We start from the raw sequence: 24112 nt of genomic DNA on the forward strand, positions 1-24112 counted from the left end.
ATTTCCAAATTCAGCTAACAACACTATCCATGGCTCTAATCCATAGCTGCCCATCTTCTCCCCAATGGCAGCACTGAAGATTTTGTCAGACTCTTTGTGGGAATTCAGGTTCAATACATCAACAAGATTCTGCTGATCCATCAGTTCAGTTACAGAGTCAAATAAGGAAGACTTGTTTGGTGGAACCTGTTTTCATGAGGCCTTGATGGCCTTTTTACAATCAGTCTTCCTTTTCAACATGCTCACAAACCATATCTTCTATAATGGGTTATAATTTTTTTCTGTGAGCCAAAACTAGAATTCATTGAACCAGGGAGTAGAGACTTGTCAATCTTTCTTTTTTAAATATATAGGAACATTTGTCACCAAAATATATGGGACCAATTACGGTAGTGAAAACTTTCACTGATCTACACTAGCAGCTCAGCTTCAGCACCCTAATATTTGGCTATTATAATAGTCCAGTCAAGATATGACTTCTGGGGCCCCTTCCTTCCCTGAGATTTTATGATTCCAGTGACCTTTTTTTTTTTCTTCACCAGAAAAATTTTGAAGTGTTAGAACAGACCCTGCAAAAGGAACCTCTGCCTGGGAACAAATGATGCAGTTCCTTTGCAATACTAATTGGTTCTCTCCTCTCTGAGGTTGCCCAACCCTGGGGCAGAGAAGAGATTCTATAAATTGTTAGTCTGGGAAATGAAGGGAGGGCCATCCTGACTGTTTTATCTCTGAGTACCTTATACTCATCTTGTCTCCAGGATGCTTTTTGTCCCCCTCTCCAGAGGCATCTGGACAGAGATTCTGGCTGTGACCCTGCTGGTGCTGACTTCCCAGGTAGCTGCAGGCAGACATGCCCCAAGTAAGTACTGAGCAGCAGCTCTCCAGAGAGCCCAGGTGGGACCCAAGGGGAGCACTCTTCTCTCTGGGCCCAGACCAAAGGAACAATTTGGGACAGGGTGGTCCTCAGATAGATGAGCAATAAGGAAACTGGATTTCAGGCTCCCCTCCCAACTAACTCTGCCTTAGGTTCTTTACTTCCTTTCCTCCTTTTCCTTGGGGTTCAAAGACCTGATGCATCCCCCACTCCAAGAACTGAGGCTCCAGGTAATTTGTCAGAAAGCAGGTATAAAGAAGCTACTGTCTGCTGGGCACTGTGCTGATGCCAAGGCTAGAAAGAACAGCCAAAGACAGTTCCTGTTCTCAAGGAGCTCACAGTCTAATGGGGGAGACAAGAGGTGAACAACTATGTGTGAACAAGATAGATACAGGAGAAATGGGACATGCTCAAAAGAGGGACCTTAGTGACATTAACGCAAATCAGGAATGGCTTCCTGGAGAAGGTAGGGTTTGATGCTTGAAGGAAGCTTGAAGTGAGGAGGCCAAGGTGAGGGAGAAGAGAATTCTGAGAAGGGGGCTCTCAGAGAGGGCCCAGGGTGGGGAGAGAGAAATGTGTGGCAGGAAGAAGAAGAAGGCTTGTGTCACTGGATAGCAGAGTGCTGGGGTCCTAGGAACATAAAATGTGACAAGATTAGAACAATAGGAGGGGCCTGGTTGTGAAGGGCCTTGGAGGCCAAGCAGAAGATTTTTTATTTGATATTGGAGGAGACAGGAAATCACTGGAGTTTATTGATTGGGAGGGTGGGGGCATATGGTCACAAAATGCCAAGGATTTCTACCCCATGTAAATGTTTCTGTCCTACTAAACATTGTCACAGGGTCTGCCTAAACTAGTGGAAAGATTTAAATTTGGCTGTTATTGGGGGAGGAAGGCATAGACTTTCCTGGATTAGTTTCCCTGTTATGATTTCAAGACCATAAATGAACCTGGAGTTTGGTTTTCCTACCAACCTCAGTTTCTGCATCTGTAAAATAGGAATAATAATAGCACCCATCTCTCAGATTATCCCAGGGACTAGAAGAGATAATGCGCATAAGGGACTGGAAGTATTGTACAAATGCTGGCTATTATTTTATTATTGTTGCTGTTATTATTACATGGACCTCATTTTTCTCAAAATGCTGACTCTACTCAGCTGGAAATTTTACTTTTTAAAATGTATTATTTGTCTTTAACATCATCTTCATTTCCAATTGTCCCTGTTTTCTTAAACCAGTGCTTGCACACCTGCACCCTTACTTCCTTGCATGGTTTTCATGGTTTGGTTAGCAAGGACTTTCTAAGCTTTAGCATGGACCAATTATCAGCTAGAGTTTTATGACATCATCAGTTACCAATAGAAGCTGTTACGTGAAGAGTCTTTTTCTGGAGGGGAAGGATGTGTTTTTTTGGGCAGCCTGAGAGGGCATCTAGAGGCATGGGTTGTCTCTCAAAGGAAGCGCTGGAGAAAGGAGAGAAAGGGCTGTGGAGAAATCTAACCTAACAGAAGGATTCTATGGACAAGTCAAACTGCTTTGCAAGTTGCATAGCAGAACCATTAAAGATCTAAAATAAACAAGTTTATTGTTAACGACTTGATTCCAAGCACTTTCTAAGTCATTTGGATATTTTCTCTTAAAAAATTTTTTATTAGTTTTTTTTTTAAAAAAGAAACTTACATTTTGAATTTAATACATAAAGGGCATACAAGAAAGATTCATAGTTTAGTATACAATCCTCTTTTCCTGTTCTACTGTGTAGAGGGAAGTGCTCAGTTTATTTGATGTTTATTAAGTTAAGAATAAAAGTTTTAAAAGTAACACAAATCTTATAAAAAAGAAGTCTAAGTTTAGCGTAGAGGAACGGATGAGATGGTCAAGATGGGCAGAGGCTATGAAGGCAGGAGCGTGGAGAAAATCAGTGGGGCCCAGGGCAGGTATTTAGGAGGGCAATAGTGAAGGCCAGGACTGAATGGGATGGGGCTGGAATGGAAGAGGTCAGCATGGGGTAAGTGACATGACAAAATTTCAGGTGGGAATATGGAATGTGGGAAAGGGAGATACTGAGATGCTCAAATTAGGAAAGAACAACTGGATAAATTAATTGCATAAAAACAGATCGTGTCTGCACAATCTTTTACAATTCACAACACTTGTGAGGTAAGTAGTACAAATATCACTATCCACATTTTAAGCATGAGGGAACTGAAGTTCAGAGAGGTTAAGCAATTTTTTCTGTCATGAAGGTGCTAAGTATTAAATAGTAGGGAAAAATTATTGGAAGATAAATTTGGAGTCGGCAAGATAGAGGTGGACTAGAGAAAAATCATGAAGAAAGTAAAAAACAGCAGGAGAGAAATTAATAATTTCATGGATTATTAATTTGTACTAAGACACATACGCTGCCCCTTTCTGCTTCTGTGGTTTTGCTCACACTGCTCCCTCTGTTTGGAAGGCCCTTCCCCACCTCCACCCCCTCTATCTGTTGAATTCCTATCCATTTTCTAAAGGAGATGAAAGGCCTCCTCCTTCTGGAAATCTTTATATCATTGATAACTAATTCGCTGATCCATCTTTGGTAACAACTTCCCCATTTTGGACCTCATCTAACACTTGGTTTTCTCCTCTCAGGTGTATTAACTAGCTAGTTTTTGCTAGTTTTGCTCTGTGGTTATCTGTGTATTTGTTAGATTCTCCTATTAAGCTCCAGAAAGCAGAAATCTGCCTAGAATCGTACATAATACTTTTCACATAGTGGATACTGTAGCAATGTTTAATTCAATAGAATGTTAGAATTAGAAGGGTCTGTGGAGAGAGAAAAAAGATGTTTAACATGAAGGAGTTGAAAGGAAACAGGTGAGAGGGAACAAGTAGAGGACTTGCTGGTGATGGGGATGTGAGGATTCTCAGGCTCCTTAGCATTTGGGTTTTCCTTGGCATGATAATTACTGGTCCACAGAAACTACAGTACCTAACATGTTCTTCTCTTTCACTGGAATTGGAGAATGAAAAAAAAAACATTTACTGTGTACTTGCTCAGCTGTGTCAATTATGTCCAACTCTTCATGAGCCCATTTGGGGTTTTGTTGGCAGAGATACTGGAGCGGTTTGTGATTTCCTCCTCCAGCTCATTTTACAGATGAGGAAACTGAGGCAAACAGGGTTAAGTGGTTTGCCCAGAGTCACACAACTAGTATTTGATTCCAGGTTTGATACTCTATTGTTCTACCTACCTGCCATACACATACACCCACACACACATCACTTATTATGTGCCAATCTCTGTGTTAAGTGCTGGGGCAGCCCCTGCCTGGAAGGAATTTAGATCCTAAGAGGGTAGACAACACAAAGCTTTCGCTACTTCATTTGCCACTAGCTGCTCTCCTTGGTTTTGACTCCACCATCATCTTCATCATGTCCATTCAGGAAAAACTCATTATCAGATAAATTCAGCCTCAGAAAACTCAACATCTGGGAGATTGCTTCAGCTTTGCTGATCACCCCCATCAGTCCCCTCAGTCACTTCTGCCTTTCTGACTGGAGGACTGGACAGTGGAGGAAAACCCTCCTCTCATAGACTGCATTTATAGAGAGCTCAAAATCCCAGCCATCTCTTCCTTTGCCACCAGCTGCTTTGTTTGGCTTTGACTCTACCCTTGTCTTCCTTACACTCCCATGCCAGTTGTCCTCTGCCCATCCTTTTGTCTTCTTGTGTGTTTTGTCTTCTTCCATTATATTGTAAGTTCCTTGAAGTCAGGCACTGTTTCTCTTTTTCTTTTTTGTACCGCTGTGCTTAGTATAGTGTCTGGCACGTTGTGGGAGTTTAATAAATGTGGATTATATGGTATCCTACCTTTGATTCTTGGATTTTAGAGTTGTAGCTAGGGAAAGACAGCTGGAGCTTTGCGCCTGGGTGCTGACACACAATGTGAACTTTCTTCCCATAGACGTGTGTCTCTTGCTTACATGCTTACACTGCATAGTGTGACCCTGCATTGTTTTTGGCACAGGGTTGCCACTCCCAGGGTCCCAGAACCGTACTATTCCCTTCTCTTCAAAGAATCAAGGAATACTGGCCATTCCAGACGATAATGAGTGTAGTCTTAAAGAATAGTTTCCCATAAGGTCTATCCTGAACTTGTCAACCACACTCCATCCTGGCCCTTAAGAAGAGTTGAGTCCAAGCTCAAGCCTGCTTCAATCATGACACAGAGCTGGAGTCAGCAGTGTAGCTTCAACACTAGCATCAGTACCAGAATTAGCATCAAGTATTTACTAAGAGATGAGGCTAGTGATTCAGTGACTCTGTCATTAATCACTGTGATAACTGAAGATTTAAGTGCAAAGATGAGCACAACTTGACCTGGGATTGGCCATAAAGGAAGAAAAAAGTCTTCTTACACAGCCAAGTCATGAGATCATCTCATCCCAGTGATGCATGTATAGAGTTTCATTTTCACTGTAGGCTTCCCCAGTGACCTGGTACTAGTAGTACCTTCTGATGTACACTGGTCCTTGTCTTCTTGTAATTTCTCCCCATTCCTATCTCCCTCCCTTTACTCTCTCCCCATCTCTCTATATGTTCACATTCCTCTCAGAACAAGGCCCCAAATTCTTTCTTACCATCCAAGCCCCCAACCATTCATTCCAGACACCAAGTACTCTTTCAGTAAGTTGCTTACTTATGACCACATGGACTAATTAACCCTATGTTCAGTTCACTCAGTAAGCATTTAAATACCTGTTATGTGCAAGACATTGTTCTAGAGGTTGAAATGCAAAAAAGAAAACAAAACCAGCCTCTGCCCTCAGAGAATTTACATTTGGCTGAAGGATTCAGCATTTGAGTTTAGCACCTCTGGCATCCCCCTTCCACACAGGGATTAACCTGAACAGCTACCCTAAACTGAAGGTTACCTATGGGTCATTACACAGTTGTGTCTGATTCTTTGTGACCCCACTTGGGGTTTTTCTTGGCAAAGATACTAGCATGGTTTGTCACTTCCTTCTCCAGCTCATTTTACAAATAAGGAAACTGAGGCAGACAGGGTTAAGTGACTTGCCCAGAGTCACACAGCTAGTATGTGTCTGAGGCCAGATTTGAACTCACAAGGATGAGTCTTTCTTACTTCAGACCTGGCACTTTGTGCTGTCTAGCTGCCCTTCTATCAATGGAGCCATAGGCACTCCAAACAATACCCCCAATAGATATAGCTACTTCTTCTCTAGCCAGTCAGAGGACACAATTGGCTCATAATAAAGGGTGATGAAATTATCTGGAAGGGAAGCATGTGGTTTTGTCAGGCAGTCTGAAGCCCCCGAAACAAGCTACATCTAAAGGGAAGGTTGGGAGACAGGGGAGAAATGATTGGTGAGAAATTCAAGTCAAGAGCAGAGGGGGGATAAGGTAGTCAAGAAGGGCAAAGATCATAGAAGCAGAAGGCTAGAGAAAATCAATGGGGTCCAGGGAAGAAGTTTAGGAGGGCAGTGCTCAGGGCTAGGACGAAGGTAAAAGAGATTAAATGGGGAGTCTGGGATGGTGTGGGATAAGTGATATGACAGGATTTCAGATTGGAATATGGAATGAGGGCAGGGGGGAAAGTGAGATGCTCAAATGAAGAAACAGCTAGATTAATTAATTGAGCAAAATAGCTCATGTTTACAAGTACTTCATAGTTTATAACTCTCCTGTGATAGCACTACAAGTATCATTATCACCATTTTACAGATTGAAAAATACTGAGGCTAAGAAGAGTTCAGCAACTAGCTGGCGCAGTGGATAGAACACAGGGTCTGGAGTCAAGGGGACTCAAATTCAAATCCAGTCTTAGACACTGAATAGTTATGTGTCTCTGGACAAGTCACTTGACCTCTGTTTGCTTTGGATTCTTTATCTGTAAAGTGGGGATAATAGCAGACCCAAGATGATGGAGTAAAAGCAGGGACTTGCCTGAGCTCTCACTGAAATCCCTCCAAATACCTGTAAAAAATACTCTAAATAAATTCTAGAGCAGCAGAATCCACAAAATGACAGACTGAAACAAATGACCAACCCAAGACAACCTGGAGAGTCAACAGGAAAGATCTATTTCATCAGGCTGGGAGAGGAGCACAGTACAGCTTGGGCTGTGGTGGCACGGAAGGGCAGGAGCAGGCCTCAGGAGACTGAATTACTGCCAGCTGTGGCAGTTTCCAGACTTCTTAACCCCCCCAAAAACACCAAAGACAACTTAGGTCAGCAGAAAAATTCTATCTGACCTGAGTGAGAGAGGAGTGTGGTCTGGTCCCAGCCGTAGCGGGGGGTAGTGGTGTGCAGTGGCAGTGGCTGCTTCCAGAGCTCTTGGCCCATGGACTATGCGGGGATCCAGTGGCTGATCAGAGGTGGATTGCAGGGGTCTCTTTGGTGGTGTTGTCTCTTACCTTGTCCATAATTGGATCTGGGTCTCAGTCATGATTGGTAGTCCCGGGAATGAGAGAGAGTGTTGACATGGCAGAGTTAGTGGTGGCAGGGGAGAGGGAATCCTCCTCACAGTGCCAATGCAGAAAAGAGTGATTGTGGTCACTCACAGACTAGAACACAGGCCAGGAGAGGTGTATGCACCTTTCCTTTGATCATACTACCTTGAAAGAACTGAAAATTTACAGGTCCTTACAAGTATCTCTGAAAACAGCTGCACAAAACCCCTGAAACTTGGGACAGTACCCCTTCCCCCCACTTGAAGCAGAGTCCTACCTTGACGAAGAGCTAAAAGGTCAAGTAGTTGGTTGGAAAAGTGAGTAAACAACACGAAAAGCTCAAACTATAGAAACTTACTTTGGTGACAAGGAAGATGAAAACATACAACCAGAAGAAGACAACAAAGTCAAGTCTTCTACATCCCAAGTCTCCAAGACAAATATGAATTGGTTGTAGGTCATGGAAGAGCTCAAATAGGATTTTGAAAATCAAGTAAGAGAAGTGGAGGAAAAACTGGGAAGAGAAATGAGAGTGATGTGAGAAAATCATGAAAAAGAGTCAATAGCTTGCTAAAGGAGACCCCCCTCTCCTCAAATACTAAAGAAAATTCCTTAAAAAAAGACTAATCCAAATGGCAACAGAGGTCCAAAAAGCCAATGAGGAGAAGAATGCCTTAAAAAGCACAATGGCCAAATGGAGAAAGAGGTCTAAGAGCTCACTGAAGAGAATAATTCCTTAAAAATTAGAATGGAGCAAATAGAAGCTAATGACTCTATGAGAAATCAAGAGATTATAAAACAAAATCAAAAGAATGAAAAAAAAACAAAAGACAATGTGAAATATCTCACTGGAAAAACAAGTTACCTGGAAAATAGATGCAGAAGAGAGAATTTAAAAGTTATTGGACTATCTGGAAGCCATGATCAAAAAAAGAGTCTAGATGTCATCTTTCAAGAAATTACCAAGGCAAACTGCCCTAATATTCTAGCACCAGAGGGTAAAATGGAAACTGAAAGAATCTGCCCATTGCCTTCTAAAAGAGATCCCCAAAGGAAAACTCCTAGGAACAGTATAGAAGAAAATGATGTAAGGTGCCAGAAAGAAACAATTCACATACTGTGGAAACACAATCAGGATAACACAAGATCTAGCAGCTTCTACATTTAGGGATCACAGGGCTTAGAATATGATATTCCAGAAGTCAAAGGTGCTAGAATTAAAATCAAGAATCCCCTACCCAGCAAAACTGAGTATAATCATTAAGGAGAAAAAATGGATATTCAGTGAACTACAGGACTTTCAAGCATTCTTGCTGGAAAAAACCCAGAGCTGAATAGAAAATTTGACTTTCAAATACAAGACTCAAGGGAAGCATGGAAATGTAAACAGGAAAGAGAAATCATAAGGGATTTATTGAAATTGAACTGTTTACATTACTGAATGGAAAGATGATATTTGTAACTCATCATACTTTTCTCAGTATTAAGGATTAAGGTAGTTAGAGGGAATATATATATGGCACAGAGTGAGTTGAATATGAAGGGATGACATCTAAAAAATAAAACTAAGGAGGGAGAGAGGAATATATTGGGAGAAGGAGAAAGGGAGAAGTAAACTGTCTCACATAAAAGAGGCAAGAAAAAGCTTTAAAAATGGAGGGGAAGAGGAGGAAGGTGAGAGAGAAAGCATGAACCTTGCTCTCATTAGATTTGATTTAAGGAGGGAATAACATGCATACTCAATTTGCTATGAAAATCTATCTTACCCTATAGGAAAGTAGGGGTAAAGGAAATAAAGGGGGGAATAATAGAAGTCAGGGCAAATGGGAAGAAGGGGTAATCAGAAACAAACACTTTTGAGGAGGGACAGGGCCAAAGGAGAGGATAGAATTACAGGGGGTGGGGTGGGATAGGATGGAGGGAAATGTAGTTAGTCTTTCACAACATTACTGTCATTATGGAAGTATTTTGCATGACTACACATGTATGACTTATATTGAATTCCTTGCCTTCTCAGTGGGGGGGGGGGGGTGGGGAGGGAGGAAAAGAGAGAGTGTAGAACTCAAAGTCTTAAAAACTAATGTTAAAATTTGTTTTTACATTCAACTGGGAAGCAAGACGTAGAGGCAATGGGGTATACAAATATATCTTGCCCTACAAAAAGTAGAGGAGAAGGGGGTAAGAGAAGGGGGAGTGATGAGATAGAAGGGAGGGCAAATTGAGGGAAAGGGTTATCTGAATGCATTCTGTCCTGAGGTGGGGGGAGGGGAGCAATGGGGAGAAAATTTGGAACTCATCTTGTGAAAGTTGAAAACTAAAAATTAATTAATAAATAGAAAAAAAAAAACCAGTGTGGATGATAATAGCACCTCCATCTCAGGGTTATTGTGAGTGTAAAGTGCTTAGCACAGTGGCTGGTATCTAGTTAAGTGCTTTATAAACATTAGTTATTATTATTATACTTATTGTTGTTGTTAAATAACTTTCCTAAGTTCACACAAAGTGTCAGGTCATGGTGAATAAGTAATCTCCCTGATAAGGTGATGGACAGGAGTCTGTCTAGGACAATACATAGAGGGGAAGATTACTTCAAGGGGGAAGTTAAGAATTTTGTGAATTACTACCTTATCCTAAAAGGTATACCCTATACTTTCCTGTTTTGTGCATTTGTCTACCTTGTTCCTGGGGCAGCTGGGTAGCACAGTGGATAGAGTGCTAGACTTAGAATCAAGGAATGAGTTCAAATGTGGCCTCAGACACTTACTAGCTGTGTGACCCTGGGTAAGTCACTTAATCCTATTTGCCTTAGTTCCCCAACTGTAAAATGGGGACACACTGGAGAAGGAAATGGCAAGCACTCAGTATCTTTGCTAAGAAAATCCTTTGGACGAGTCCCTGGATTCACAAAGAGTTCAACACAACTGAAGGAGTGAACAAAAAAAATGACACTGTTTCTGTGCCAAATGGTTCCTCCCACCCACTCTACCTTTGAGTTCCTATCCATTCTTTAAAATCTCAGTGACTGAAATGCCATCTCTTGCAGATAGACCTCTCCACCAGGAATCCCTTTTCCTCCCTTTGGAGGATCTCACCAAACCAACACTTTGTTAAGCCTCTCAGATGCTTTCATTAGAGATGTTTCTGAGCTATAATTCTTTGTTTACATAGCATATTATCCTATTTAACTTCATAAAGCAGGAACCGACACAGGCTCTAGCCTAGTGCTCTGCATGCGGTGGCCTCTAAAGCAGTCTTGAATTCAGTAGAATGGTAGACCTGGAGGGAACCTTAGAGAGAGGAAAGGATGTCTCACTTGTAAGAGTTGGAGGAAACTGAGACCAGAGGGAAAGAAAAAGGGATAGTGATGTAGGAATCACTCATGCAAATTGTAGTAATCTCATGGTGCCCTCCCCGTTTCTTGCTGTTCATCACAAACTACATAGGCTAAAAATGGTCTTCTTTTTTACATTGGGCCTGGGGAAATCCATTTAACTCTTTCCTTTGATTCCTAGATCCTAGAACTATAACTAGGATGGGGCAACCAGTGTTTTGCCCCTAGGCAACAGGGGGAATTTCCTTCCCATAGACCTGTATCTTGAAGTCCTCCACAGGTTTGCCATGCATGATGGAATCCTGCATCCTTCCTAGATCTCAGGCTGTGACTCCTAGGATTTTATAGTCAAGTCAAGTCAAGAAACATTTATTAAGTACTCACTATGTGCTGTTTTGCTAAGCACTGGAGATAACAAAGAAAAAAAGCCAAATATCAAATAAAAACACCCCAGACATTGTCACTTTCTTCTAGAACTCAAGGGAGCATGGGTCAGGCAGGTGGAGAGAATGGTCTATCTCCTTTCACTGTGTGACTGCTCCTGAACTGGAGCTATCATTTCCCCCAGAATTTTCCTTCCAATCCTCACCCAACAACTGTTTGTCCATCAGGTGAAAGAATTCCTAGTTGCTCCAACCTAGATCTCAAGCATGTGTTTCCTCTCAGCAAAGCAAACAGCTCTGAAAGTCAGCTCAAGCTGACACCTTGGACACTTCATATGAGAGTATGAAAGTGTGTTTGTGTGTGTGTGTGTGTGTGTGTGTGTGTGTGTGATACAGAGAGAGAGAAAGAGAAAGACAGAGAGAGAGAGAGAGAGAGAGAGAGAGAGAGAGAGAGAGAGAGAGAGAGAGAGAGAGAGAGAGAGAAAGAGAGACAGACAGACTACACTAGCCAATCAGCAGCCAAAGAATCAGAAATTTCATTAGTTACTAGGTAAAAGTGTTATCTGAAGATTCCTCTTGACTTCCTTCTCTCCTCCTCACCTAGCTCCTGAGGCTTGTAGAAAGCTTCTCCCCCAGCATTATTTTCACCACCTTATTCTCTACACCCCTCAGTTTCTTACATACCTCACCCCAGCCATGGTAGGCCTGGTTCTGGCCTTTCTCCTTTGTAAAGACCACTGGTCTCTCCCCAAGAGAGGTAGTGACGATGATGAGGATACCTTACACTGTGAGGCAGCATATTGACTTTTCAACCTATAGTTTACCTCATCTGGGTTACAGTGTATTTTTATTTTTTCTGGTTAAACATCTCCCAATCACATTTTAGTCTGATGTGGTTCCATTCAGGAGTTTTGCAGGTGACACGAAGTCCAGAACTGTGAGTCTGATGCTTCTGCTTTGCCCTACAATGGTACCACGCAATTTACAAAGAGTTTTTCTCTCCTGAAGCTATTTTACTGCACTGTGTTCTATGAGGTCTGTAAGTATCCCCATTTTACACGTGAGAAAATATGCTCGAAGAGAGAAAATGACTTGTCCAAAGTCACAAAGCTAATAAATGGAATACCTCAACTTGAACCCAGTTCCATTGACTCCAAATTTAGTGCACATTTTATTACTCTGCAGTCCAGGATTCTAGTGCTCTATATGCAATTCTCTGAGCCTTTGCTGTCCTCTCCTACACTTTTATAACACCATAGGCAGCTAGGGAGTATATTCCCTCTGGTCCTTAGGATTTCACCCCCTTCAATATTTCAAAGAACTATTTCCTCATTTCTTTCTCATCTACAGGAATAGCAAAGGTCTCCCTCAATTCCAGCTACTGTATTAGGATGGATATATTGTGCCCAGGGAATTTGGGAGAAGTGCTGTTGTCCCATTCCAGACATTTTCCCTAGTCAATCAGTCAGTCAACAAATATTAAGATCTTAATATGTGTCAGCCAGTGTCATATACCCTCCTTGAATTTTGATTTTCCGATCTCCTCATCCCCAGTCTATGTTTCTCCATTTGGCTTGCCTTACAGAGAGGAATGGAAAGGAATAACTATTTCTATAATGCCCCCAGCATGCCAGACACTTTTTGAAATGCTATTCTATTTTTTTTACAAGTATTATCTCATTTGATTTCAAACTTTGGACCTTTTCTCACTTCACCCCTATGTACGTCTGTCCCCTACATCTCTCCTACAAGATTCCCTTCTTGGAGTATGATTCTCCTTCCTTGGTTCCTCCTCTGGGAATTAGCCCCTTTGATCATCCACCCTTCCTTCCTTCCTCTCTCTCTTTCTTTCTTTCTTCCTTCCTTCCTTCCTTCCTTCCTTCCTTCCTTCCTTCCTTCCTTCCTTCCTTCCTTCCTTCCTTCCTTCCTTCCTTCCTTCCTTCCTTTCTTTCTTTCTTTCTTTCTTTCTTTCTTTCTTTCTTTCTTTCTTTCTTTCTTTCTTTCTTTCTTTCTTTCTTTCTTTCTTTCTTTCTTTCTCATTCTCAGTCTTTCTCTATATTCAGGCCTCTTCCAATAAACATGGTCAAGTCTCCCCCATCTTTAAAATACCTTTACTTTGCCATATCCCTTGTTCAAATTATTATCCTATATCTCTATTTTGTTTCACAATGAAACTCTGGGAAAAGAGGATCCACTTTCATAGCGGTACCTATTTTTAATCCTTTGACATCTAGCTTCTAACTCTACCACATAACTGAACAATCTTTGCAAAGTTATCACTTCCCCGGGCATGGGGACACACACCTACCTGTAATCCCAGGTGCAATAAGGTGGCTGAAGCTAGTGGATATCTAGAGTTCAGAGTCGTAGAGGGCTGTGTTGATCCATTGTCTGCACTAAGTTCAACTTTAATATGGTGAGCCCTCAGGAAGGGGGAAGAGGGGAACCATCTGTTTGCTTCAGGAGGAGACAAACCAGACCAGGTCAGACATAGAACCAGTCAAGGCTGTGCAGATTAGTAGTGGGAATGGGCTTCAGATTAGCCCCTGTATCTGAAGCCTCAGACAGATGGGGAGACCTAGATTTTAGAACAAAATAAAACACAAAGTTATTTCACTAAATCTCAATTGCTAAATGTTATACCATTTTTTTAATCCCCACCTTCCAGACTTCTCCCTGGTTGTTGATGCTGTTAAACAATCTCTCCTCCGGAATATTTCCTTTTTCCGTGGTTTTGTGACACTGTTCTCTCCTGGGGCTCCTACCTGCCTGATCACTTCTTTTAAACTCCTTTGCTAGATCACTGTCCATATCCTCTTCCCTAATCATACATTTTCCTCAAGATTGTTCTTCTTTCCCTACATCCTCTCTCTCTTGGTGATCTCATCAACTCACACAGTTTCATTTTTTTTCCTAAATGTATGACTCCCAAGTGTATATGTCTAGGCTTTATATCTCTAAATACCTGAGAACAAAAGGTAATACTTTAGTGGAGGCTTGTCAGCTCTGTTTTTAAATAGATGTCAACCCAGAGAAAACCTTGAATCTGAGACAGTTGTTCTGAGGACTTCATATGTGAAAGGGGGACAGAGAGGTGGCCACAGGGACTACATACTATAACCCCTTGGTATAATGTAACCTTCTTGAAGGCAGAGACATTTTGCTTTTTTTTCCTAATCTTTGTATATCCCAGTCACTAATGCTGGGCTTTGCACACAGTAGGTGCATAATAAATGCTTGTTCATTGAATCAAACATTGAAAGCAGAGGCAATTACATCATGAGATCTTCATCAGACAGCCACAACAGGAGAGATGCAGGGTGGATGGAATGAATGGTTGAGGAGCCATGATGGAAAGAGAACTGGAGGCCTGGAAAACAGGGAGTGGTACTGAGAGAAACATGAATAGACAAGGGTTCTATATAGGTATAGAGGGAGTATAAAGAGGAAGAGATCAGAGAAGAAGAATTGGAAGAAGATGTCTGGGACCCAAAGTGCATCAGAAGCTACTTAGACCATCAGATCTCTTGGCAAAGCTTATAAGACTCCCCAGATTTGTCATTGGGATAAAAGGATGTCACGGTCTTCATATGTATAGGACTACTTTTTCTGTCTTCAAGGCCAATTTCAGGTCAGAATTTGCCCATCTTCACCCTCAATCCTTAATCACCATAGTGACAAATGACATTGACTCACTGAGCCACTGAACCCCATCACCTCATAAATATTGGATGCTGATTCTGGTGCTGATCCTGGTAGGCAAGCCAAGCTGTGGGCCCAGCTCCCTCCCATGGCTGAGCAGACCTGAGCGTGGGCTCATTCTCCTTACACTTCTCATTTTCTCAACCACAAGCGCTGGCATCCAGTCAGCCAACAAGGAGCTGTTCATGTTATTGTCACATCTTGCCCTAGGAGCTGGCCAGAGAAATACAGATATCTTGCTCCCACTTCTCCCACATCTTGTTCTATCTCTAGTCTAGACCTTATTTTACACCCATATGGAACTTCTGATTCTCTACTGCTCCAGATCCTTCTCTGATCCCAAGGCCTCGGCTTTTCATATATCCAAGTGTTCTCTCTTCTTGTCTCTCTGCCTGTGTTTCTCTCTTTCCCCTAATCAATTACCCTCAGTACTATCTTTCTACACTGCTGATTTCTCTAATCTCTTAGACCAGACCTGCTGTTAGGCTCCATTTGCTGGAGACAGATGATAACTACACATTCCTCTACTCCCTATTTCCTGGAACAGTGCCCTTCCAAGACAGGACTGAAGTGTTTTCCCCAAACAGCTTCCTCAAAACTTGTTCTGCAGTCTGCACCTTTCTATCTCACTCCAGGAAACTCAGGATGCACCAGCCCTACCTTACCTCTGAAAGACAACTACTCTGTTCCTCCTTTCCTGAGTGGAATTAGAGGCTTTGTAGATGGGACCCATGACTCTGAGAGATAAGGCTTGGGGGATAGTTTAAGGAAGATGGAGCATGCGTAAGCAGAGTCTGGTGAGGGAAAAGGATATGGTTACATACTTACACAGCTATCAGCAAAGACTGACAGTATTCATTCTATTGAGAGGGGTTATATTAAATCCTCCTCCCTGTTTCCTATGTCAGACCTTTCTCTGCCTCACTTCGAACCTCAAGTGGAGATGTTCCATTAAAAGGGCACTTGTGATTGAGGCAGATCTCAGTGTGGACCTTTCTCAGGTTTTCTTTTTCAAACTTACTTATAGGTTCTTAGCCAGGAGAAACTCAACCATTAGGTATAAACTTCTAAGAGAAAATGAGAGCTCAGAATCCTGTCCCCAGCACTTCTTGTATTGGGGTTCCTCATCCCTCTATAGATTACACTCCAGTCATAATGACTGTAACCTGATTCCCACCCAGGTAGAGGAAGTTTGCAATGGCCATAAAAATGTGCAGGAGGGATAACTTTGTGCTGCATGATGCTTATGTGAAGGGGAATGTGACTGCTGATTGGTGGACAGAATACTGAGTGTGATGTTACATAACTTCCCTAACTATGTAAGGGGCTTATTTCATTTGGCTGGAGAAACTTTGGAGAAATCATTCAGAGAGACGTGGACAAAGGACATCAGGAAGGTAGTGGAGAAAAACTTTGGAATGACAGACGTGCATGGGAAACTGGCTCCATGCTTTCCTTGTACTTAGTGGAAATTCTAAAGACTTCTGAAAATGGTCTTTTTCTCTTTTACCTTGTCACTCCCTAAAATACCATTGGGGCTTCTCCCTCTCCAAGTATTTGTAATTTAGGGAATGACAGCTTCACAACAAAATCTGCTTCCATGTTTACTTCTGCTTTTTTTTTTCAGGTATTTAAAAATTTTTATTATTTATTTTATCTTTCCTTTTAAAAAATTTTGAGTTGCAAATTCTGTCCTTCTCTACCCTCACACCTCTTCTGAAAGTAAGAAACATGACATCAATTATACATGTGAAATCAAGAAAAACATATTTCCATATTATCCATGTTGCAAAAAAAGGAAGAAAAATAAAATGAAAAATTTTACTTCAGTCTGCATTCAGACTCTTCTCAGTTCTTTCTCTGGAAGTGGATAGCATTTTTCATTATGAGTACTTCAGAATTATTTTGGATCATTGTATTGTTGAGAATTGTCAAGTCGTTCGCAGTTAATTATCTTATAATATTGTTATAACTATGTACAATATTCTTCTGGTTCTGCCCACTTCCCTCTGCATCAGTTCAAATAAGTCTTTCCGGATTTTTTTTCAGAACTCATCCCCTTGTCATGACTTATAGAACAATAGTATTCCACCACAATTATATACCATAATTTGTTCATCCATTCCCCAATTGATGAAAATTCCTTCAATTTCTAACAACAATTTCATAACAAAAGTTACTATAAATATTTTTGCATATATAGATACTTTTTCTTTTTTAGTTTTTTTTTTAAAGTTAGTTTATTTTTAGTTGTCAACATTCATTTCCACAAGTTTTTGAGTTCCAGATTGTTTCCCCATCTCTCTCCTACCCCTACTTTTGTTTAATATAATTTTTTTATGCAATTCCATGTTAGAACAATTTAGAAGTATTTTTAAAAGAACTTTGAGTTCCGAATTCCATCCTTTTCTGTTTACCTCCCTCACTTCCCTTCCTCCCTGAAATGGTAAGCAATCTGAAATTAATTTATTTTTATCAAATCATGTGAAATATTTTTATATTAGTCATTCTGTACACAAGAAGACAAAAAGTAATGAAAGTGAAAAACAGCATGCTTCAGTGTGTATTCAGATAGTCTCAGTTCTTTCTCTGGAGACAGAGAGTCTGCTTCATCCTTAGTCCTCTAGGATTATCTTGGATCATTATGTTGCCAAAAAGAACTAAGTCAATCACCACTTTCATCACAGGATTGCTGTTACTGTGTATAACATTCCCCTGGTTCTTCTCATTTCACTTTGCATCAGTTCACGTAAATCTTTCCAAGATTTTTTGAACTCATCCTGCTAATCATTTCTTATAGCACCATAATAATCCATCACGATCATACTACAAGTTGTTTAGCCATTCTCCAACTGAAGGGTATTCCTTTGATTTGCAAATCTTAGCAAATACAGAAAGAGCTGCTATAAATATTTTTGTGCATCTGGGTCTTTCACCTTTTTTGTGATCTCTTTGGGATATGGACCTAGCAGTGGTATTGCTGGATCAAAGGGTATGTCCAGCTTCATAGCCCTTTCGGTACAGCTCCAGGTTGTTCTCCATAATGACTGGTTACTGATTACTTGTAAAGGTAGAGGATAATACCTAGCTTATATCCCTCTGCTTCTCTCCTTCCCCCAAATGCTGGTTACACAGAAGAATATAACAAATCACAAATAGTGAATAAATCCACTTCTCCAAGCAAAACAACAGACAAAAGTCAGAGCTGTCAAATTAGATTGATATAAAATACACAAAAGTAAATCAGCACTTCACCTGGGAATGAGTGAAGTTTTCAGACTTTGTCAGATTCTTTACGGGAATCCAGCTTTAATACATCTACAACATTCTCCTGATCCATCCGTTTGGTTACAGTGTTAAAGAGGAAAGGTTCATCTGGCATCACCTATTTTTGATGAAGCCTTAATGGCCTTTATACAGTCACTCTTGCCTTTCAAAATGCTCACAAACCATATCTTTTATAAAATGTTTTAAATTTTTTTCTGAGAGTCAAAAGCAAAATTCATTGAACCACAGATTGCACACTTGTCCATCTTTCCTTTTTCAAAATATTGGAACATTTATTCTCCATTTTTATGGGACCTACTACAGTAGTGAAGACTTTCACTGATCTACACTAGCAGCTCAACTGCAGCACCCTCACATTGAGATATTATAACAGTCCAGGCAAGGCCTGATCTCTGGGGCCCCTTCCTTCCCTGACATTCTGTGATTTCTGGGCCCTTTTGGTTTTTCTTCACCAGAGAAATATTAGAACAGACCCTGCAAAAGGAACGTCTGCTTGGGAACTAATGATGGACTTCATTCCTAATGCTGATTGGCACTCTCAACTCTGAGGTTGCCCAACCCTCGGGCAGAGAAGAGAGTCTGTAAATTAGTCCAGTCAATGTTGGGGTAATTCCCTTAAAGAGAAGATAGGTCTGACTCTTAGACGTTTCTGGGTCCTTCAGTCTCATCTTGTCTCCAGGATGCTGTGTGTCTTGCTCCGCAGGGGCATCTGTATAGAGGTTCTGGCTGTGACCCTGCTGGTGCTGACTTCCCAGGTGGCTGCAGACAGACATGCCCCAAGTAAGTACTGAGCAGAAGCTCCCTAGAGAGTCCAGGTGGGGCCCAAGGGGAGCACTCTTCACTCTGGGCCCAGACCAAAGGAAGGACTTGGGCCAGGATGGTCCTCAGAGAGATGGGCAGTGGGTGAGACTGGGTTTCAGGCTCCTGTCCCAACTAACTCTTCCTTAGGCCCTTGTTTCCTTTTCCTTGGCCTTCAGAGACTTCATGCAGCCTCTCCTCCAAGAGCTGAGGCTCCAGGCAGTTTGCCAATAAGTAGTTATAAAGAAGGGCACTGTGCTGATGCCAAGGATAGAAAGAAAGGTCAAAGACAGGTTCTGTTCTCAAGGAGCTCACAATCTAAAGAGGGAGTCAACAGGTGAACAAATCTATGTGAACAAAATAGATACAGGAGAAATGGGATGTGATCAAGAGAGGGAAGGCACTGACATTAAGGAGGATAATGACAGGAATCCTGAAGGTGGAGTTGGAGCTGATGCTAGGAGTAAGCCAGAGAGAAGAAAATTCTGAGAATGGGGAGCAGTCAGCGAGAGTCCAGAGTTGGGAGAGGGAAAAATGTATGGGAGGAAGAACAGGAAGGCCGGTGTCACTGGACAGCAGAGTTCTGGGGTTCTGGGAACAAAAAGTTAAGAAGACTGGAAAAATAGGAGGGGTCAGGCTGTGAAGGGCCTTCAAGGCCAAGCAGAGGATTTTATATTTGATCCTGGAGGAGAGAAGGCATCACTGGAGTTTATTGATTTAGGGGGAGGACATGGTCACAAAATGCCAAGGTTTCTCACCCCGTCTAAATGTTTCTGTCCCACTAAACATCATCACAGCAGCTTCCTAAACTACTGGAAATATTTAAATTTTGCTGTTATTGGGGAAGGTAGGCATAGACTTTCCTGGATTAATTTCCAAGGTATAATTTCAAGGCCATAAGTGAAGCTGGAGTTTGGTTTTCATGAATAACATCATGGTGGAGTAGGAGAAAGTCTGCCCATCTATTCCTCAGAGGCAGGTTAGAGGCAGTTATTGGGCTGGATAAACCAAGGGGATCAGGCTGACTTTTTTCTGTCTTCATGGTCCCTTGTTAATGGGCTGAAAAAGAGAGGTATAGACTCAATGTTCCCTAGTCCCCCACTTCCCTGGATCAGACAGGGCTTGCACTCTTGGACCCCTGCCTGCCAGTGCCATCTCTGGTCTCCACAATGCTACTGCTCTCCCTTAAGCCCAGATTTGGATCACAGGGTCTCTTCCATAATTCAGGAGAGGTATGAGATCTTTTGTCCTGGGCAGGGAGGGAGCCCTCTGAGATGGGGCACAAACCTCTTCCAGCTAGTGTGAGTGTAGTTGGGGTGCACTGTCTATATTATTGCCCCTGCAGCCTGGCCTGGCACCTGCCCTGGCCAATCACAGTCTCTTTCTGGTCCTAACCTGCTCTAGAGTAGTCCTCTAAGATCTAACCCACGATCTACCTTTGAACTTTGTGTCCTGCACTGCCTCTGGGGGGAGAGCATGCCATAGGTAACACCCATTCTCCAGGGCTGGACAAGAGAGAAGGAGCCTTCTAGAGATAGTATGTCATGGCCTGAGTAAAGGGAGACCCAGGGGCAGGGGATCTCCTAGTCCTGGTAGGGTGAAGGCTGGTTACCTCAGGTGACCACTCCAGGATCATCTAGGTATCAGCAATGGGTGTACTGAGCAGGTGCTGCCCCCATGTGGCCCATCATTCAAACTACACAATATTTAAATAGCCTCCCAGCTAGAAGTGAATCAAACTTTTATTAAGCTCTTACTTTGTGCCAGGCACTGTGTTAACTGTGGGGGATACAAAGAAAGGTGAAAGTCCCTGGAGATGACAACATGAAAACAACTGTGTGCAAACAAGTTATTTTCAGGATAATTTAGAAATAACCAGCGGAGAGAAGGCACTAGAATTAAGAGGTACTGGCAAAGACTTTCTGTAGAAGATGGAATCTTAGTTGGGACTTTGAAGGAAGCCAAGGGAGCCATGAGTCAGGTCTGAGGAGGGAAAGCATTCCAGACCTTGGGACAGCCAGAGGAAATGCCCAAAGCTGGGAGCTGGAGTGTCTAGTAGGAGGGTGTTAACCTGAAATTTTGGTTAAAGTAGAGGCAACAGGCTAAATGCATACATTTTCATTATTTATTATAGATTAATTCATTCTCTTTAAAGTAACAGTATGTGGAGTCCAAGGAGCTAGACAGTGAATCTAGCTACCAAATACCAAAAACAGCTAGCCTTAAATCTGTTTTAGGACAAAGAAGGTGTTCTGTTTCCTTCAGATTTATGGCCTCCATAAGTGATTTACTAGACCATTAGAAAGGAATTTCTTAATTGCATAGGTTGTAAATACGATAAGATAACAGAGTTTGACAAAATTTCAAATAGAAATTACGACCCAAGACGTCTGTATTTTCTTTACCATTAGCATGCCATGACGTAGTATATGTCTACAAATATTAAGATGTGGTAAATGTCCCATTATTCAAGCGAGTGTCTTAGGTTAGAGGTCTCATAAGGAATGTTAAGTCAGCCTTGGCTGGCTTTTGTTGACATAGGAAGAAGCACTCTCTGAGTTTGCTTCAGAGAGAACAAAGAGATTATTCCAAAATTTTATATTAAATATTATCAAGGGACAGCAGGGCAGGCAGTGTCACTGGGTCACAGAGTACTTGAGTGGGGGAGGGGAGTGAGGAATAAGGAGACTGAAAAGGTAGGAAGGACCAACATGTGAAGGGCTTTGAAGGCCAAACAGGATTTTTAAATTTGATGCTGGAGGTGACAGGGAATCACAGGAGTTTGTTCAGCAGGTGGGTGACAGGGTCTGGTCTGTGCTTTAGGAAGATCTTTTAGCAGCTGAATGAGGGATGGAAAAGAATGGGGAGACACTGGGGGCAGGCATACCCAGCAGCAACCTATTGCAATAGTGCAGGTGGAAGGTGATGAGGGCCTGAATCAGGGCCATGGCAACATCAGAGGAGAAAACGGGGCACATTCAAGACACTTCAAAGGTAAAATTGCCAAGTTTTGACAACCAATTCAATATGGGCTATGAGAGTGAGAATAACTCTGAGATTGTGAGCCAAGGTGACTGGGGGATGGGGGTACCTCACACTGGAGAGAACCCAATAGGGAGAGAACCCATATCTCTAGGAGAATGAGCTCAGAAAAGTGCAAGCGTAAGGAGGAACTAAGGGAGTGTCTATAGCCTTTGGCCTGGGCTGACATTTCATGTGGGCAAAAGTGGAAAACAAGGCTAGAAAGGGACATGGGAGCAGAGGTGGAGAAGACCTTGATTTCTAGGCTTAAGAAGTTGTTCTTTAAACAGCAATGGAGAGTGATGGGGTGAGCTGGGGGCTTTGGAGAAAAGATTTTAAGCCACAGAGAGCAGCGTCTGGAGCTTGGCAGAGAGCCATGTTGTAGACTGTCATCCTGGTAGGAAGGATTGAGCTGAGCAGGGCAGTCACAGGTATGAGGATGGACTCAGGACTTATCAGCATAGCCAGCTCAAGGGTTCAGGGAAAGAAAGAGGGGCCAGAGGCTCTAGATGTGTCCAAGATTCAGAAGTACAACGTCAGAAATTTGGTAACATCAAGATTTAAAACTGGGAAAATATTAGAACACATTTTTCCCACTTTTAGATTTTGAATTTACCAAGAGGACAGGCAAACGTCTAAGAAACCAGGATGTTACACATATTTGAGGTCATTTCAAGTCCAGGTCTGACTTACTTGAATTGGAGACCACATTGTTGTCATTCTGTGCCCTAGCTGCAATATTTGAGGCCAAGATCTCCCTCTTCCCTCTGTCGACCTGAAAGTTTGATTAAAAAAGTCAAACAGGCTGAATGTATATTGTTTACTCCCTTAAACCTAGCAGTTACATGGCCATGGAGCCAGAAAGAAACTTTTGACTGCCTGACAGAAGAATGACAAGGCTTTGATCCATTTTAGAACAATTCCAGGATGTCTCTGTCTCTCAGATTTATGGTCTCAATACATATTTAACTATACCATGAGAAAAGAATTTTCTTAACTGAATAGGTTGTAAATACAATAAGATAAGAGAGTTGACAAAGTGTCAATTGAAATTATGACCCAGGATATATGTGTTTTCTTTACCATTAACATGTCATAACATAGTGCATGTCCACAAAATATTCAGATATGGAAAAAGTCCTACTATACAAGATAGTGTCTCAGGTTAAGGGTCTCCTAAAGGATGGTAAGTCAGCCCCATCTTGCCTTGCTTTCATGGGAAGAGGTTTTCTCTGAGTTTACTTCGGAGAACAAAGAGACGGTTAGGTCCAGGCTAACTAAAAAATTACCTTACTGAGTTAGAAAAAAATAATAACAATGTTCATTTGGAAGAACAAAAAGTCAGGAACTTTAAAGAAACCAGGAAAAAAAATATGTAAAGAAAGCAGATTCAGGAATATCAGAACTTAAGTTGTATTAAAAGGTGACAGCATTGTTGAAGTGTAAAATGGAAAACTTTGATTATTTGAAATTAAAATTTTCTTGTATAAATAAAACCGATGAAGCCAAGAATAGAAGGAGTTCAAAAAATTGGGAAAAATTTTCATAGACGATGTCTCTGATTGTGTTGGAATATTGCTGTGGTGTAGGAAATAGTGAGCTTGTTGATTTAGAAAAACATAGAAAGACTTGGACTTATAAAGGACGATGCAATTCACCTTCAGAGAAACAGATAACAAATAGAAATAAGCACAGTATGGTCTTACGTATACGTTTATGAGTTTATATGCGTATTTATGTGTATCTTTATAGATATATATGTGTTTACATATAAACATATGTGTATGTAAATTATAATCTTCTAGTGAGGGGAGGGAGGAAAAAAATAAAGTAAAAAGTTCACAACAGAGAACAAAAGAAAACCTTCAAGGAAGCAAAACAAAGCTGGACAGCTTTGAAATCAACATGTAGTATTTGTTACATCGGTTTTATTGAAATGGAACTTTATTGTTTTATACTGAATCCTCTCATATTCCCCTCTGTACATGGCAATGTTTTCTTTTTCTTGTTTTGTATTTAACTTTGAAATAATCTTAAAAACTTAAAAAAGAAGAGGAAGAAATATCTGGGGAACCTCACTGTCCATAGGGAATTGTTCTTTGACCTGGACACTGCACTCAATCTCTTCCATCACAATGGCCAATATTGTTGGCAAATAAGCACGTCAGAGTTTTTCTTTGAAGGACAGTGCAGCCACATAGCATTTGGATTCTAACAACAGTCCTGGATGTACTTAACATGGAGGTAAAAATGACTG

General features: G+C 41.5%; 1 protein-coding gene across 2 annotated transcripts in view; it reads left to right on the plus strand.

The window, feature by feature from the left end:
• The first annotated feature begins 536 nt into the window (after window positions 1-536).
• Window positions 537-24112, plus strand: part of LOC140526146 (H-2 class II histocompatibility antigen, E-S beta chain-like) — a 32417-nt gene continuing 8841 nt past the window's right edge. The window contains exon 1 of one of the 2 annotated variants that reach the window (XM_072642102.1): window positions 537-859. In XM_072642102.1, the coding sequence (XP_072498203.1) occupies window positions 760-859 (100 nt within the window). In that variant the 5' untranslated portion in view covers window positions 537-759. Of the gene's footprint in view, window positions 860-18001; window positions 18817-24112 lie in introns of those variants that run through there. The other variant, XM_072642101.1, reaches the window with a different exon arrangement.

Source organism: Notamacropus eugenii, chromosome 2 (genome assembly GCF_028372415.1).
Source record: "Notamacropus eugenii isolate mMacEug1 chromosome 2, mMacEug1.pri_v2, whole genome shotgun sequence".
Taxonomy (NCBI): Eukaryota; Metazoa; Chordata; class Mammalia; order Diprotodontia; family Macropodidae; genus Notamacropus; species Notamacropus eugenii.